We start from the raw sequence: 15,572 nt of genomic DNA on the forward strand, positions 1-15,572 counted from the left end.
GAAATTATAATTCTGCAAATTAACTAGTTTATAATCATTTCCAAATAAAACCACTAAATACTAAACAGTGGTAATTAAAATTCTGCAAATTAACTAGTTTATAATCATTTTCAAATAAAACCACTACATACTAAACAGAGGTTTATTTCTAATTACTATACACTTATGTACAATCAAAATCCTAAAGCAATCTTCACCATCTCTTCCATAGCCGTTGGCTCATCGTCGTGGTCCTCGAAATTGTCGCTCTTATGGGAAATTATGAATAGAAACTGTAATTCTTGGCGGAAAGGATTATAGTCCTTAGCCCTCCAATTGGTGCTAAAATCATCAAGAGAACACCAACTACAATGCAAAACTGGAAAAAGAAACAACACATTGAAAATTAATACATATATATAGTATGTCATAGACATTAGTTAGATGATGTGCATACCCAATTGGTCCACCATGACAAGCTAAACTTTTTGGGCTTGTAAATAATCAACCAAATGATACAAGGAAGCTGCAAAAAAATTAAAAATATCAAAGACAATAGTAATTGGTAACCATTTACGAACGAAAAGAGTTCTCCGTAGAAATTATTATTGCACACATATCTATCTTGCGTGAACTGACAGAGTACATCATTTCTCAATTTTAGCCACAACCTGACTGAAACTACTTTTAAAAATGAAAAAAGTATAAATTTCTAATTTGAAGTTAAATCGATTTGGTGTAACGAGTAAAGGATTAATTGGAGCTTACATAATATGTTGTTGGAGCCAAAGCAAATCCTCCAAAGAATCCAAGAAGACCACCAAAGAAAGGGAAGGTTATTGCAATGAATGCTGTCAAAACTGAAACAAAAAATAAATTTAGTTAGTTAATTCCACTAATAAAACTGTGGGCGCGCTCTTTTCACCCTTAAAATAAAATATTAAAAGAAAGATTTTATGTCTAATAAATTCAGATAAGTTGTAATTTTTTTGGTATATTGAGTACTCGTTTTAGTTAATAGGTCATTCATTGAGGTTTATTAACATTAATTAACAAACTCACAATGAGGGGTGAAAGTTTGGTAGCAAAAAATCGAAAACCAAACCGAACCGAACCGAATAAGAAATTCGATTCGGTTTTTTTTTCTATTCGGTTCGGTTTGGACTGAGATTTTTTAAAAAAAATGGTTTTATGGTTTGGATTGGATTGAAAAGTCTGAAACCGGATAAACCGAACTTGGCTAAAAAGTATAATAAAGGCCCGAAAATTGGCTAAAAACAAGTATAATATAGGCCCAAAAACAGGCCCAAATGAAAGGCCCGTGAAAATTCGGTTTTATGGTTTGGATTGGAATGAAAATTAAAAATACGGTTTGATTTGGTTTGGATTAAAAAGGTTATTTGGTTTGGATTCGGTTTCAAAAAATGAAAACCGAATTAGTTCGCTTTGGATTCGGTTTGGGCCTTAATCCAAACCGAAAATCGAACTTTCACCCCTACTCACAATTACGGAATATTTAGGATAACGTTATAGAGTAGTCGTTTTTAGTAAGGATGACATTCACTTGGGGTTCATGAATATTACGTACCAACGTATAAATTGCGAGTGACGAAACGGAGGGTGGTGGTGGGCTTGAATTTCATCTTTTTCACCAAGAAAGTTTCCACCATGTCGAACACCGGCATGGCGTATACCTGGCGATCAAAAGTACAAGGAAAAAATTAAAAATATGTGTTCATGCTAGCTAATATTGTAGAAATGACATCATAAATAGAACGACTAGTATGAGAAATTAAATATTACGTATCAAATCGGATTAGTTCTATTTTTTAACATGACTAAATTACCTTTTTACCTCATAATATTTACAATTTTTCATTCACTTTTTCTTATTTATTCATTTTTTTTTCTTACACTCATCCACCTGTCCACTTCTTTACACATTTTTTCTACTTTTTCCATATATTTTACTATATTCAACTAAATTTTCTAGATTTATCTTAATATTTATGCAAATAGTAATTGTAAAGTGAAATATAGACATTTTACCTGATAGCTCCCAATAACATGGACAACAACAAAGGCATTGGCAACAACAATAAGCCAAACAGGCTTCTCTAAACTAAGTAAAATGTTGTCTTCAACCTTGTTACCAAAACTATGGTAACCAATCCAAGCCACAGGGAAGTAACAAAGCGCAACCACGACGTAGGCTAACATCACTCCCTTCCACATCGGACCTTTCGACGGCTTTTCCGGTGACGACGGCATCGTTGCTTGAATCTCTAACACGACGTTGTGACCGGCGAAGGCGAATGCCACGTCACCTAATGCTGTGAAGAAGTTCATTGTCCTTGCGCCTGAGCTTGCGCCTCTTGGGGTGTAGTCTACATCTTCGTGCACTCCCTTTACTAGGGATGCTACCCATGCTATTGTTGAATAACTGTGTATGATGAACTAGTTTTATTAGTAATGTTACCATAACAAATCTCGTCTCTCATCAAACCATTTGACACTTAGTTAGGTTTAAAATTGTATTCAGATTAATAGCTTTGTCATTTGGTGATGTGTCATGTGATCTGACAGTTTACTAACTACTAGACGAAGGTCCTTTCGTATAGTTTAAATGTTGAGGTATTATTTTTGTCCCCATTATAACAATGATTAAGAAAACTGAAAAGTGTGTAAGAAAAATAATGATTGGAGAAATGATAAATAGATAGTTGTTTATTGGTAAAGTACAAATAAGAGTAGATGTGGATATGGAAAAGTAAAAAAAATATAAATGTATGAGAAAAGACAATCATGATTTATGAAAAAATGTGAAAAATATATGTCCAAAAATAGAAACATGACACTTATTAGCGAACGCCGGAAATAAAATACAAGGCATTTGTTTAGGAACGAAGGGAGGATTTTTTAAGAAAAAAAGTAAAATAAAGAATCTCACTACTCCTTCCGCTCCTAAATAAATGTCTTGTATTTCTAAACGGTCGTTCCTATTTAAATGTCTATGTTTTTATTTTTGGACATACACTTTTCTCAATTTTTCATGAATCATGATTGTTTTTTCTTACACATTCTACATTTTTTCATTTCCACGTCTATTTTTATTTGTACTTTATCAATAAAAAAATAATCTACTTTTCCTATAAAAACACACACAATCAATGTTTTTCTTATACACTTTCTACAATTTCTAATACCCGTGTTTTTCACTAAATGAGACACTAATTTAGAAAAAGGAGTATATATAAGTATATAACAATAACAAGTACTCCTAACTAACTTAAACGGGATAAAAACGTAAAAGACTACAACTACTTAGAGGTTACATTTCCAACGAAAAAATACTAGAGGTCACATGCTATAATTTCAAATTTATTTATCTCATTTTTTTTACAAATAAAAAACATATACATAACTGTCTCTTATCAGATTACTTAACACTCACGACTATGCTCAGCTCAATAGTTTGTCAGTGAGTGGCGGTATTTTTTATTTTTTATTTTTTATTTTTAGAAGACCGTTAGGCGGTGTTTTACAAGACTTTGTATTGCGCTCATATGGATAATCATATAAAAAAGGTGAAAGGGGACTAATTAAGTAGGGATAAGATTAATTTACCTTAATGACATAACAGCAGCAGCCAAGGAAATGGCAGACATAGAGTTGAAATTAGGAAGGTGTGAGATAGCAAGGTGAACACAAGCAAACATGAGGATAAAGTAAGTCAACTTAATTGGCTTGCAATTATCTACACATAGTAAGTCATGTATCTTCTTCAATGACTTGCCACCGGTGACCATGTAAACGATATCCGACCCCACGTCGACCACCAGTTGTTGCGGCACCACCACGTACAACCCTAGCTTCTCCCCGAAAGCGTGTTGGCCGAGCTCGTGGTACCGGTCGAACCGCTTCCCCGGAACCATCTCATGCATCTCCACCATTTGCCATAGGGTGTATAGGGTTATTATCCATGATAATGTCATTATTGTTACTCCTGGACCCCTAAAAACAAACATTTGCACAAAAATAAATTAGGGTTGTGATATGATTTAGCTAAATACGGTCTAAATCGACTAAAAAATATATGCTTGGAACTTGAATTTTTTATACCAACATGCACGTGTAAGTGCATCTGGTAACGGTCTCAGGAAAAATTCACAAAAATAAATTAGGGGTTTGATATGATTTAGCTAAATCCGATCTAAGTCGACTAAAATGACACGCTTGTAAGTTGCAACTCAAATTTTCTACACCAATACGCACGCTGTAAATTCATGAGGAAGTACAAATACATATCAGATATGTATGGGGAAATACATATCAGAACAAAAGACAAAATGGGAAAAAAGACAAAAAAAAAAAATTAAATGGTACTTTTCTAAACACAAATGGTACTTTTTTGTACAGAATGGTACTTTTTTTACATGAATGGTACTTTTTTTTTGTCTTTTAGCTATTTGTCTTTTAGTTGATATGTGATATGCGAAAAAACGAACCCGTAAATTCATCGGGCAATTTGAGTTTCACAATATCTAGCACTAGTAAACCTCGACACGACAACACCAAACATAGAAAAAATTTCACTAAATAAATAAATTAGGGTTATAATATGATTTAGCTAAACATAATCTAAATCGAAAAAATAGCATGCTTATTGGAACTGAACTTAAAATTTCAACACGCACATGGAAATGTATTTGGTGATCTAGAGCCTGGTAAACTTCAACACAACAACACCAATCAACCATAGAAAAAAATTCACTAAATTATAAATTTATATGATATGATTTAGCTAAGCAAGATCTAAAACAACAAAATGACATGCTTGCAACTCAAATTTTCAAACACCAACACACACAAGCAAGTGATGCACAAATTTGCACCCGGTTGTATGTAGTTCTATATGCAACCGGGTTAAAAAAACACATTTTTTTACGGTTTAAAAGCACATTTTAACGATTTAAAAGCACATTAATTAACGATTTAAAAAATTAAAAGCACATTAATTGTTTAATAGCACATATTTATATATCTTCCGTTTTTTTCACTTGCAAAAAAAATCTTTTCATCTGTAACAATGTACTTTAAAACTGTAAAAAGTGTTTTAAATTTGTAATTATGTGATTTTCGAGGGTTTAACAGTATAAAACAAACCGGTTCCATGTAGTTCTACATGCAACCGGGATAATTCAGAGCCTGGTAAATCTCGATCAACAAGCATGTGAATATGTGATGATTATAATACCAATAAAATTTAGAAGTATATGACAACTACAATTTAATGTGAATATCCTCGATTCATACGGATCAAAATTATTTCAAAGGTAAAAAACAAATAACCATAATGTACATATATATACCAAATGAACGTACACCATATTATAATTTCATGTCACACTATATAATATATTATTATATAATACTACCTCTTTTTAAAAAAAATCTTTACACTTACTGTTTGCACGACTCCGTTAATATATCTAATTGTGTATGGCAAAAAATTATAAAAAATTAATATTTATAAAATAAACTTTGAGACGAATCTAACAAGATATCTCATTATTAATTTTTGATAGATATAATAGTGAGAATTTATGGTCAAAAATTTGATTTTTTTGACACATTTTTTAAAGCGTAAAGAACTTTATGAAACGGAGGTAATAGTACGTACCATCCAAGCTCGGACATGGCATAAGGAAGGCTAAGAACACCGGCACCAACCATGGCGGTAACATTATGGAATGTCGAATACCACCATTTCGCATTCCTACTCGAAGAAATAGGCAACCAATCATCAATGTTCCTTTGCTCGGAAGATGCTTGTCGAGTAGATTCTGGACCGTTCGTCATTTTTCTTTGCTTAACTATGAGAGTAAGAGAAGGGATTAATTAGAAACAAATGAACGTAATTAGAGATTAATTAATTAATTAATTAGGGTATTTATAGAATGGAAGTGTTTGAAGTAGTTTGTTGGTGAAGTGAGGTTTTTAGGGATAATAATAACAGAAAGAAACTATTAGATTCCGATTTGTTTTTAACCCTAGCTAGGAGAATCCTTATCTTAGATTAAATGGTTTTTAACCGTTTGATTTAGTTGGTTAAGATACTTTTTAACAAAAAACAAAGTAACAAACAAACTATTTCCACAACAATCGCTTAAACACAGTTAACATGAAATCCACTAATAAAATACAAAATCTTATAAAGTATTGTCTTATATATAAGGCCAATTAATGAAGTTATTAGCGAATAGTGTTGTACGTATACTTTATGAAATAGTTATATTCTATTAATTTTATTTCCAATCAAATTATTATATTTTTTTTTATTATAATAGTTACATTTTGTCATTATATATATTTTTTTTTAATGATGACGTCATCGGTCTTCTTCATAGTTGTTTATACTTTATACTTTTATAGGGACTTGCTTGCAAATATTATAAATGTTAAGCTATTAGTTAGACCATTGTTGCACATTTCCTAAATTAGATTTGTAAAGCTAATTTGTTGGTAAAATGAGTTTGAAAAAAAAAAATCTATGCTTGTTAGATAAACGAATAAGGTATATGAATCAAAGGTTTGTGTTTAGCTCTATAAAATTAAAAACATTTTGTTATAATTTGCAAAGCTCAAATGAAACACGTTCAAGCTCGAGCTCGAAACGACAAACTGAAAGCTCATATAACAAAGCTCGAACAACAAATTGCAAAGTTCAAGCTAAGTCTGGACACTTAATATACTTAATTATCAAGCTTAAAACTCCAACAAGAAATCTCAGATCGCCTCATCACGTTTGCCCCCGTTTAAAAGACAATCCACAAAGATTTTACTTGATACAAGTACTTTGGTAGTGAATGATAATTTGATATTGTTCCGATGTTCGTCGCTTAATTTTATTGGAAATATTAAATAACCCAGCATCATTTCCAACATAATTTACCATATTTTTAAAATTGAATGAAACTAAATTGAACGGAACTTAGATTAACTTATGGAATTGAGCTCAACGAAATATTAAATTCCCGCTAATAAAATGAAAATTAAAAAAATTAAGAGAAGGAACAATATATTCCGTACATTTTACATCCCTTGTTAACCCGGTTACCCGCTGAAGTTTCCCGCCATTTGCAGTTCCCCTCTTTCTTCACTGCTGAACTCCAAAAACCCTCTTCTTCGCAAACCCTAATTTCCGAAAAAAAATCCAGCAAATGGAGGCTGAAATCAAAGAAGAATTCAACAAAAATGGAATAAACATCGCCGATGATGCAGTCCTCAACAAATGTAATCAATTTCTCTTCTTCTTCCCAATTTTTTTTAGGTATTTTTTTTTCCATAATTTTGCTGATTTATTTATTTTTGGGTTTTAGGTCTTACTTTGTGTACAGATTACAAGCTTTCACCTTCAGATCTAGTCTCGAGCTGGGAAGTTTACTATCTTAACAGGTCATCCCAATTCAATCTTGTTGTGTTTTACTTTCGAATTTTGCTTTTTTAGTTAATATGTTCAATCAAATTCACAATATTGCTAATAGAACCAAATTAATTGGTTCCGATTTGTGGTGACTAAGCTCTTTTGTATGCAAGACTTGCTCATTATTATCCGATAGTTATGATTCCACCTGATTTGCTTAATTTTAGTTACTGAAATGTCTTGTAAAGCAATCGTTCACTGAAGTTGTATGCCTGTGGAATTTAATTTTCCGGATACTAGGCATGGTCTAAGAGTATTATCTAAAGAAATTCCTAGGGTATGATCTCACAGAGATTTCTAAAGTAACCCAAGTACCATGTATAACAAGTGTGTTGTTCTCCTTTTGAATGTTGAATAAGGACCAAGGAGGACTGCTAGGCTGCCTGAAATCCTGTTATTTCCGCGGTGTTTCGCCCAAAAGAAATCCTAGTTATTTCAGAGATGTGTTTTTATAGTTTAATGCATATCTCAAGTATAAAAGTTATGCAGTCAATGCAAAGTCAACCTACAAAAAATGAATGAAAAGGACAAAGTAACACTTGGAAAAGAAAAAGAAAAAAAAAGAGGTGAACTGAGATATGCAATCAAGATAAGTTGATCATTTCTTGTATTCACTAAGGGATGGGCGGGGTTGGGGGTGGAGTATAGCCTTTTACACTAATAGAACTTGATAGGATTAGTGTCGTGGACTTGTGGTAGGTAGTAATCAAACTCTTGACCTCGATATCAGGGTTAAGGGAGTAGTAACCATTTAAGCTCGTGTTAATAGGTTTGTTATTTTGATGGATTGATGTTTGGACTTCTTCATTTGATTAAGAAATACTCCGTAAAAGAGAACGTGGTTGGCTATTTGTATTTTACAGTTTACACCGTTTTCTTTTGTAAAGTCTGTATATCTTGTAGCCCTGTCTGACTAAAATGATGTGTCTCAGGCAATTGAATGAGTCTACAGTGCATAATGGTGAAATGAATGGATTTGTGTTGCACCTACAAAATGAGCAGAAAGAAGCATTTATAAAGGAGGAGCCTGGTTTGCATGCATATTCCATTCGTGATGTAGATATGTGAGTATCCGTACAATATCTATGTGTATATTATACCAGCTTTTTTTGTGAAGTTTATTTTGCTATACCTTTTCTTCCAAGTTGTATGTGCATCAAATGGTTTCTACTTTTGTCCATTTGTTTTGATAAATGTACACATGACTTGGGTCATGGCTCACCTAGTTGCCTCATGTTGAACATATCAATGCATATTCTAATCTTGTATGACTGTTGTTTACTTTACAGTTTACAGTCATGGTCACTTGAATGTATCTTCCAAATTCATACTAATTGTTTGAAAGTGGATAATATTCTAATGCGTACCAGAAATTTTACGCACATATTAATGAGATCAAAGCTGACCTAGTTGCCTCGTGTGGTATAGGTCAATCCCTTCTCTAATCTGTATGACAGTTTACAGACACCAATGGTCACTCGAATATCTCTTCAAAATTCATATTATTTGAAAGTAACACATGTTTATGGTATTCCAGGAACTTTTAGATTGCTGCTAAAGTGAACGATGTGAAAGTAAAGTATCTAGATTTGTGGATTATTCGTCTTTCAAGTTCTTGAACCTTATTTCATGGGCATAATACTTCCGTTTATGAGTACAATATTGAGGCCAAGTCTTTTATGCAGGCTCTTGAACTATGAACCAGAAGATACAAAAGAGGGTATTCTAGACACCCCTACTGACAGACCCACAGCTCAATATGAAGAGTTAGGTGATTCAAGGAATGGAACAAATGGAAGCCCCCTCTCAACCAGTAAGCAGTCCAGCATTATGACACCCTTTGGACAGAGAACCAATAAATTTGCGGTTCAGTTCCAGACCAGGACTCAACCTATTGGAGAAAGTGGAAACAAAGAATCTGAAGATGAAGATATGGGAGATGAAATTATTCGAAGGGCTCAACCAAAGAATAGGTGCTCATTAGTGATTCAAGGATCCAAGCCAGAACCTGGTTGCAGATTTATGTATGATAGAATTGAAGACAGGGTATTTGATGCTTCTTTCGGAAGTGGAATATTTACACAACCATTCTACTAGATCAAACTCAAATCATTGTTATTTGGTAATGCAGTTTAATTCTCTTGTGGATCGCATCAATAAACATACATCAGCATTTCTTGCTTCTGGACAATATGAAGAACCTGTAGATCCTACAACAGCCTCTCAGGTATTGTAGCCTCTTAAGATACCTTCATCTATATTTCTTTATTCTGCAGTCCCACGAACATCTACTCATCTCTTCGGATTATTTATCAGAAAAGCATGTTTGCTGTTGGAATGATCTGCTGTGAGGGAGAAGGCCGCCTGAATGAGAATTCAGTCTTATTACAAAGCAGGTAAGTTTTATATTCTCTTTATTGTCATACTAAAGCTTAAAAGTTAAAAGCAAGCGGGAAAGAGAACTTTAAGATGCGTCCAATTTAATCATATAATTTGCTGTGAGTTCATGTAGATTTTCGCAGCCAGAATACAGTTTAGATTTTAACTCCACCTTTTTTGCTGTTATATCTTTCTGCCAGTGTTGAGCATTCAGGAGGAGAACATGTACGCCTCGAATTAAAAAAAGTGAACCAATATTCCATTTTTCCAGGGCAGGTATTGTTCGGAAAATGTTATGATATATGTTTTAACATATATTTTGGATATTGTTAACTGATGTAATTGTTTTTTAGGTGGTGGGTGTTATTGGAACCAATCCCAGTGGTCATTGCTTAGTGGCTTCGAAATTAGTGGATGCTATTCCGCTGCTACCATCTGTTGATTTTAATCCTCATCCTGCAAAGAGATTAGCTCTGAATGAACAGGGTCTTTCCAACCATCAATCACCCGCACTGGCTGAAATATCAGTGGTAAGAAAATTAGGACTTGATTGAAAAGTTGCATAATTGCAACAGAAGAATTATGGTTTTCTTTAAGATATCAGGCCTTTCACATGAAAAACCTGTGCTTTTTTGCAATTTTTATTGGTTATTTTTGCTTCTAACATCTTGCTTAGTATAAAGAGTATAGAACGTTCTGAGTACGGAAAACCTTTATGATAATCTATAAAAGTTTACTGTGTGTCACTTCTGAGGTTTATAACTAAATTTTACGAGAACAAGCCATCATTCCAAGCTGTCAATAAATCCACCAAATATAAATTCAACCAAGCTAAAACAAGTGACTAATCTCATACTCCTAGTTTATATGAACCAAAGCAATGCTTAGTTCTAAATTTATATAGTTTTGCTATAACCAAACACATCAAATCACTCTGCAGCAAGCACCTCCATAGAACTTTGCTCTTCTAAAACCAAATCCTGGGGGTTATTTTGTGATAGATCTTGACGAGGCAGGCTGAAGATCCCACACTTCAACTGGTATATTCCAAATGTTCCAAAAGGAACAGTGAAAAAAAATGTGAACTATTGGAAATATTTGATCACCATCCTTTCATTACTTAGACATATGATGATTTTTCATTAGTATATTATGTTCATTTTTTCAAGCTCATTGAACACTAAATCAGCTTTCTTTACTTGCTGTATGGAATTCGAGAAGATTGTGGCAGCAGGCCCTTTCACAACAACAGACAACTTGTTATTTGAGCCTTTGAAAGAGCTGCTTGCATATGCAACTAGAAAGCCGCCACAGTTGCTTATATTGGTAAGAGCATTAGTAATTATAAAAAATAAAGAGCTTTAGTTCTTGTGTTTTGGTGCTTTCTTGAGAAGATTAAAATGTGTGACAAATTATGTGGCCTATTTTTCAGTTGGGACCTTTTGTTGATTCTGAACACCCTGAGATCCAGAAAGCAACCTTTGACCGGAGCTTCGATGAAGTATTTCATCAAGAAATCATCAGAAGGGTATTTATTCTAACGCCAAATGTTATTGTTTCTGAAGCAAAATAATTGAACAATTATGTACGAGCATCATAATAAACTATGTCTCTCTGTCAACATGTTTTTCCAGTTGCGAGATCATGTTGAATACATGGGTTCTTCCACTCGTGTGCTTCTGGTGCCATCTATACGAGACGCTAACCATGATCATGTTTTCCCTCAGGTAATTTTGTTTTTGACTTCATCACTTCATATATAGAGTTCATGATTTGGTGAGTATTAATATTTATTCCTACATTGTTCTTGCAGCCTCCTTTTGACTTAAACCCTGATATGACTGACCAGGTAACTAAAGATTCTCAGAATACGTGTCATGAAGTTCCCTTAAACTCTGACTTAAACATGATCCCGTTTCCTTTTATTTATTTATTTATGCCAGATTACGAGTCTCACCAATCCAGGAATATTTGATGCGAATGAGGTTAGTTCTTTCTGTCTGCTGTCAAATATTGGACACCCGTTAAAGTCTTTGAGAAAAGCTCAGACACCCTTTTTGTCATAAGCTTTGTTGCGACAATGAGAAATGCCTTGTCTTGCACCAACGTGTCTGGCTCTGTATCACTGACCAAAGTGGAACTACAAAGAACAATGGTTCTGACAGGTCATAAACCCAGGTCTAAGATGCCACTCTTCAGGTACCTTACTAGGCTACTAGCTGACCTGAGTGGCATCTGCTGTACAGCATGCTGTTGATTTTCTGGATTTAGGTTTAAGCATACTATTTGCACTGAACCATCTCGTCACAATATGCTTAACATGTTTCTATCCTATTGGTTAAGAAGTAATTTTTAAAATATTGATCAACTTTTTACTGGGGTCCAAGACTTGAAATTAGGGTTGATTCACATCACAGGTTAAGGTGGGATGCTGTTCTATGGATGTCATAAAGCATCTGAGTGGAGAAGAGATATCCAAGGATCCGGCCCCAGGAGGCCGTTTGAGCAGATTGGCAACGCATATTCTCAACCAACGCAGGCATGCTTTGAGCCTCTATTTGCTGGAAGATTTTTCTACTGAATTAATATCTGTTCTTAAATAGGTTGTTTCATGCTGTTTCCTTGTTTTGTTTTTTTTCCATTTTTAATAGCTTCTACCCTTTATATCCACAAGCTGAGAGTGTTCCGTTGGACTTCTCAATTGCTCCAGAAGCTCTAAATATTTCCTCCATCCCACATATTCTCATTCTACCGTCTGACTTGGCTCCTTTTGTAAAGGTACTAATTTCTTTCCTTTCTCATGTCTCATTGTGTAAGCACATGGTGTTTCATTTCCTCTTGTTCATTTTTCTGGTTTCTTTGCTCATGCGAGCTTCTTACTGAACTGGACTCGGGTAAAGATAGTCGTGAGCCTGACTGGGTCAGGCTTCGGGCCGAGCCCACGTGCCGTGTGTCTAAATAGACTGGGCCCACATCGGGCTACTCTGCATTGGGTCGGGCTGAAAAGTTCAAAATAGGGCCCATGCCCACTGGCTGGATTGGCCGGCCGTTGTGCCTAAGCCTAATTTTACTAAATTTAGCGTGTTTTGTTGTGCCATACCTTGTCGTGCTTTTTCCGAAAAAATGCGGCCCACGGCCCACAACCTCGTGCTCGTGCCTGGCTGGGCTTTTTTTTATGCAGTGTCGGACTGGGCTGGAAAGTAAAATATGGCCCAGTCCCATGGTCTGTTGGGCTGGCGTGGTGCTTTGTCGTACCTTGTCATGTTTTTTTTCCATAAAATTCGGTCCAGGCCCGGTCCATGACTTCGTGCTTGTGCTTGGCCGAGCTTTTTTCTTGTTGGGTCGGGTCTCTGCCCGGCCCGGCCCACAGCCATCTTTAGACTCGGGGCAAGATTAAAAACCTGCTTTTGAAGCCATTGGTATCCTGGAAGGGTGTTTTAATTGTATACCCAAACCTTTCTGTTTGAGGTAGAATAGAACATGCTTTAGATATGAAAATCAACTAAAAACTTTTGTGGACAAAACACAGGTGCTTTCGCTGAATGAAGAAATTGAAGAACAGGAGCGCGTTAAATGCTTATGTGTGAATCCAGGGAGACTGGCAAAGGGTATAGGAGGTGGTACATTTCTGGAGCTTTACTACCATGGAAGTCCAGAGACAGCATATGGTACAATCTTTCGAATTTAGAATGTAGGAACTGAGCGTAGGACTACAATTCCCAGTCCAATTCAAACATGTCGGATTGGACTGGACTCAAAAATAGTTTGTACAGGATTGGACTCAAATCTTGAGTCCAAACCCCAAATTTGAGCCTATATGTATAATGTATTTACTTACTCCATATTTGATTTTTTTATGAAATTTGATTTTATTTTTTATTTTTTGGCAAATAAAGATTGATAGTTTAAGGAATGCTATTAGCTTATATTCTGTATAATTTTTGAAGTAAAGTAATATATAAACTCTGGCGTGCTTCAAATATTAAAAATCATGTAAGGTAACACATATACGATAATTTTAAATTTAAAAAGGTAATAAAAACAATGGTGATCTTAGAGAATAGTTATCAAACACCTTGATTTTGGTCTTCAACCTAATAAAATATACTCCCTCCTTCTCTTTTTGTTTTTTACGTTTGGTATTTTTCACGTGTTTTAACGATTAATTAATTTGCATCGAGATGGAAAAGTGTGAAAGATTAAATGACCCAATGAATTTAATTGGTTAAAATAATAATTGGACACAAATTTTGATATAACTAAATTAGATCCCGTGCACGCACGGATTTTGATTATCGTTAGCGCAACGGCTTTCGCGGTAGCTCTGCCCTTGCTTGTTTTAAAGCTATCGGTATTGGGAACGTTTTTAGTTCCTCGATCCATTCCAGTTTGCTTAAATAGCACTAGGTTTTTCATATTATTTTTTTCACAAAATATTTAACTGGATATCTTCAAAACTACTGCATAGTTATAACATTTTTAACATACTCGTTTAAATTTATTCATCTAATATGCATATTTAAAATGCTAATATGGTAATTTGACCAAAATATTGAGTGATATATTTTCCATTATTAATATAGCGCTTTGACTAAAATATTACCAATTTAGAATAATTATTATTACATCGTATCTATTATTGCCATAATTTATAAACTAAATTTTGTTTCCATACATAAATAGTTTATAAAAAAGGTAGAGAATAAAAATAAAATAAAACAGATACATTTTTTGGGAAAGTGGTTTTTGGTGGGAAAAAATCGCACCAGGAATTGACACGTGTCATTCCTGGTGTCTCTTTTAGTATATAGTAATAGATACTTTGTCATTTATGTGATAATATAATAGGAAATGTAAAGAACATTTTGAAATACCCAAAAAGGAAAACGTAAAGAACAAAAAGAGACGGATGGAGTAATATTTTTCCATTTCTCTCTCCCCAACATCAAACTCAACATTTAACAACATTTATCAAACAACATAAATATCATCTCTCTCCTACATCATCCATACCCCACCTACATTTATGTTTCATGATATTGTTATGGATAAGTATATAATCAAATTATTAGTGGCATAATTAATTAATTGTTGTTAATTAAGTTAGTGACATATTAATTGTTTATTAATTAAATTTTATAATCGGCTAATAAAATTTAATTAAAAAATAGTTAAAAATTAAACTAAGTAAAACTTCACTTGTTAAGGTATATAATTTATATCAGTAATAAACTTAACTTTTTACCTAAAAACTCGATCATTACAACCCTAAAACAAGTGTTGTTGCATACTCTAACATATAATTAATCAATCACTAGTTTGTCTACATGGAGGATTGTTATTTTATCATAGAAAATGAGTTGTTATCCATTGTTTAAGTTTTTGTTAACAAAAAAAAAAAAGTAAGCGAGAAAGAAGAAAATGAAAGTGGATCAATATTAGTGTCTATTTATAGAGCATAAAAAAATAAAGACATTTATAGTTTTATTTTATTTTAGTTGTAATATTTATTTTCTGGGCATTGTAAATTTGCAATAGTTATGTATTTTTAACACAACAAATCTATATCATAAATCACATTGCAATTTTTTTATTTTTTTTAATAGAAACCAATAATTTTGGTCCCTATATGACACATGTCAATCTCTCCAAGCAATATTTTGGTTTTCCATTTGGTGTTCATGAACACCAATTTTTTTGTTGGTTTCATTCTCTCTCTAACTTTCTC

At 33.7% G+C, this 15,572-nt stretch overlaps 2 protein-coding genes across 2 annotated transcripts; one reads left to right on the top strand and one right to left on the bottom strand.

The window, feature by feature from the left end:
- Positions 1 to 10: 10 nt before the first annotated feature.
- On the bottom strand, positions 11 to 5,874 carry LOC110792989 (lysine histidine transporter-like 2). Its single transcript, XM_021997819.2, has 7 exons — positions 5,663 to 5,874; positions 3,607 to 3,993; positions 2,029 to 2,422; positions 1,568 to 1,673; positions 748 to 839; positions 437 to 505; positions 11 to 358 (listed from the first exon to the last, which is right to left on the bottom strand). The coding sequence occupies exons 1-7, from the start codon at positions 5,839 to 5,841 to the stop codon at positions 260 to 262; spliced, it is 1,326 nt and encodes a 441-aa protein (XP_021853511.2). The 5' UTR covers positions 5,842 to 5,874; the 3' UTR covers positions 11 to 259.
- A 1,222-nt stretch (positions 5,875 to 7,096) lies between these two features.
- LOC110793923 (uncharacterized) lies at positions 7,097 to 13,723 on the top strand. Its single transcript, XM_021998864.2, has 16 exons — positions 7,097 to 7,275; positions 7,362 to 7,437; positions 8,398 to 8,529; positions 9,151 to 9,511; positions 9,597 to 9,692; positions 9,782 to 9,861; positions 10,045 to 10,120; positions 10,198 to 10,374; positions 11,066 to 11,170; positions 11,277 to 11,372; positions 11,479 to 11,571; positions 11,658 to 11,693; positions 11,788 to 11,829; positions 12,262 to 12,383; positions 12,496 to 12,622; positions 13,374 to 13,723. Exons 1-16 carry the CDS (start codon positions 7,203 to 7,205, stop codon positions 13,530 to 13,532), a joined length of 1,851 nt encoding a protein of 616 aa, XP_021854556.1. The 5' UTR covers positions 7,097 to 7,202; the 3' UTR covers positions 13,533 to 13,723.
- The last annotated feature ends 1,849 nt before the right edge of the window (positions 13,724 to 15,572 follow it).

This window comes from Spinacia oleracea, chromosome 1, assembly GCF_020520425.1.
Source record: "Spinacia oleracea cultivar Varoflay chromosome 1, BTI_SOV_V1, whole genome shotgun sequence".
Taxonomy (NCBI): Eukaryota; Viridiplantae; Streptophyta; class Magnoliopsida; order Caryophyllales; family Amaranthaceae; genus Spinacia; species Spinacia oleracea.

Bases quoted from the DNA above. Each gene is read 5' to 3' on its own strand.
- LOC110792989 (XM_021997819.2), bottom strand. From the start codon at position 5,841: ATGACGAACGGTCCAGAATCTACTCGACAAGCATCTTCCGAGCAAAGG. The intron at 1,674-2,028 runs GTAAAATGTCTA...TTTGATCGCCAG, and splicing joins ATGTTATTGGGAGCTATCAG to GTATACGCCATGCCGGTGTT. The intron at 506-747 runs GTAAGCTCCAAT...ATTTTTTTGCAG, and splicing joins TGGCTCCAACAACATATTAT to CTTCCTTGTATCATTTGGTT.
- LOC110793923 (XM_021998864.2), top strand. From the start codon at position 7,203: ATGGAGGCTGAAATCAAAGAAGAATTCAACAAAAATGGAATAAACATC. The intron at 7,276-7,361 runs GTAATCAATTTC...TTTGGGTTTTAG, and splicing joins TGATGCAGTCCTCAACAAAT to GTCTTACTTTGTGTACAGAT. The intron at 11,373-11,478 runs GTATTTATTCTA...ATGTTTTTCCAG, and splicing joins ATCAAGAAATCATCAGAAGG to TTGCGAGATCATGTTGAATA.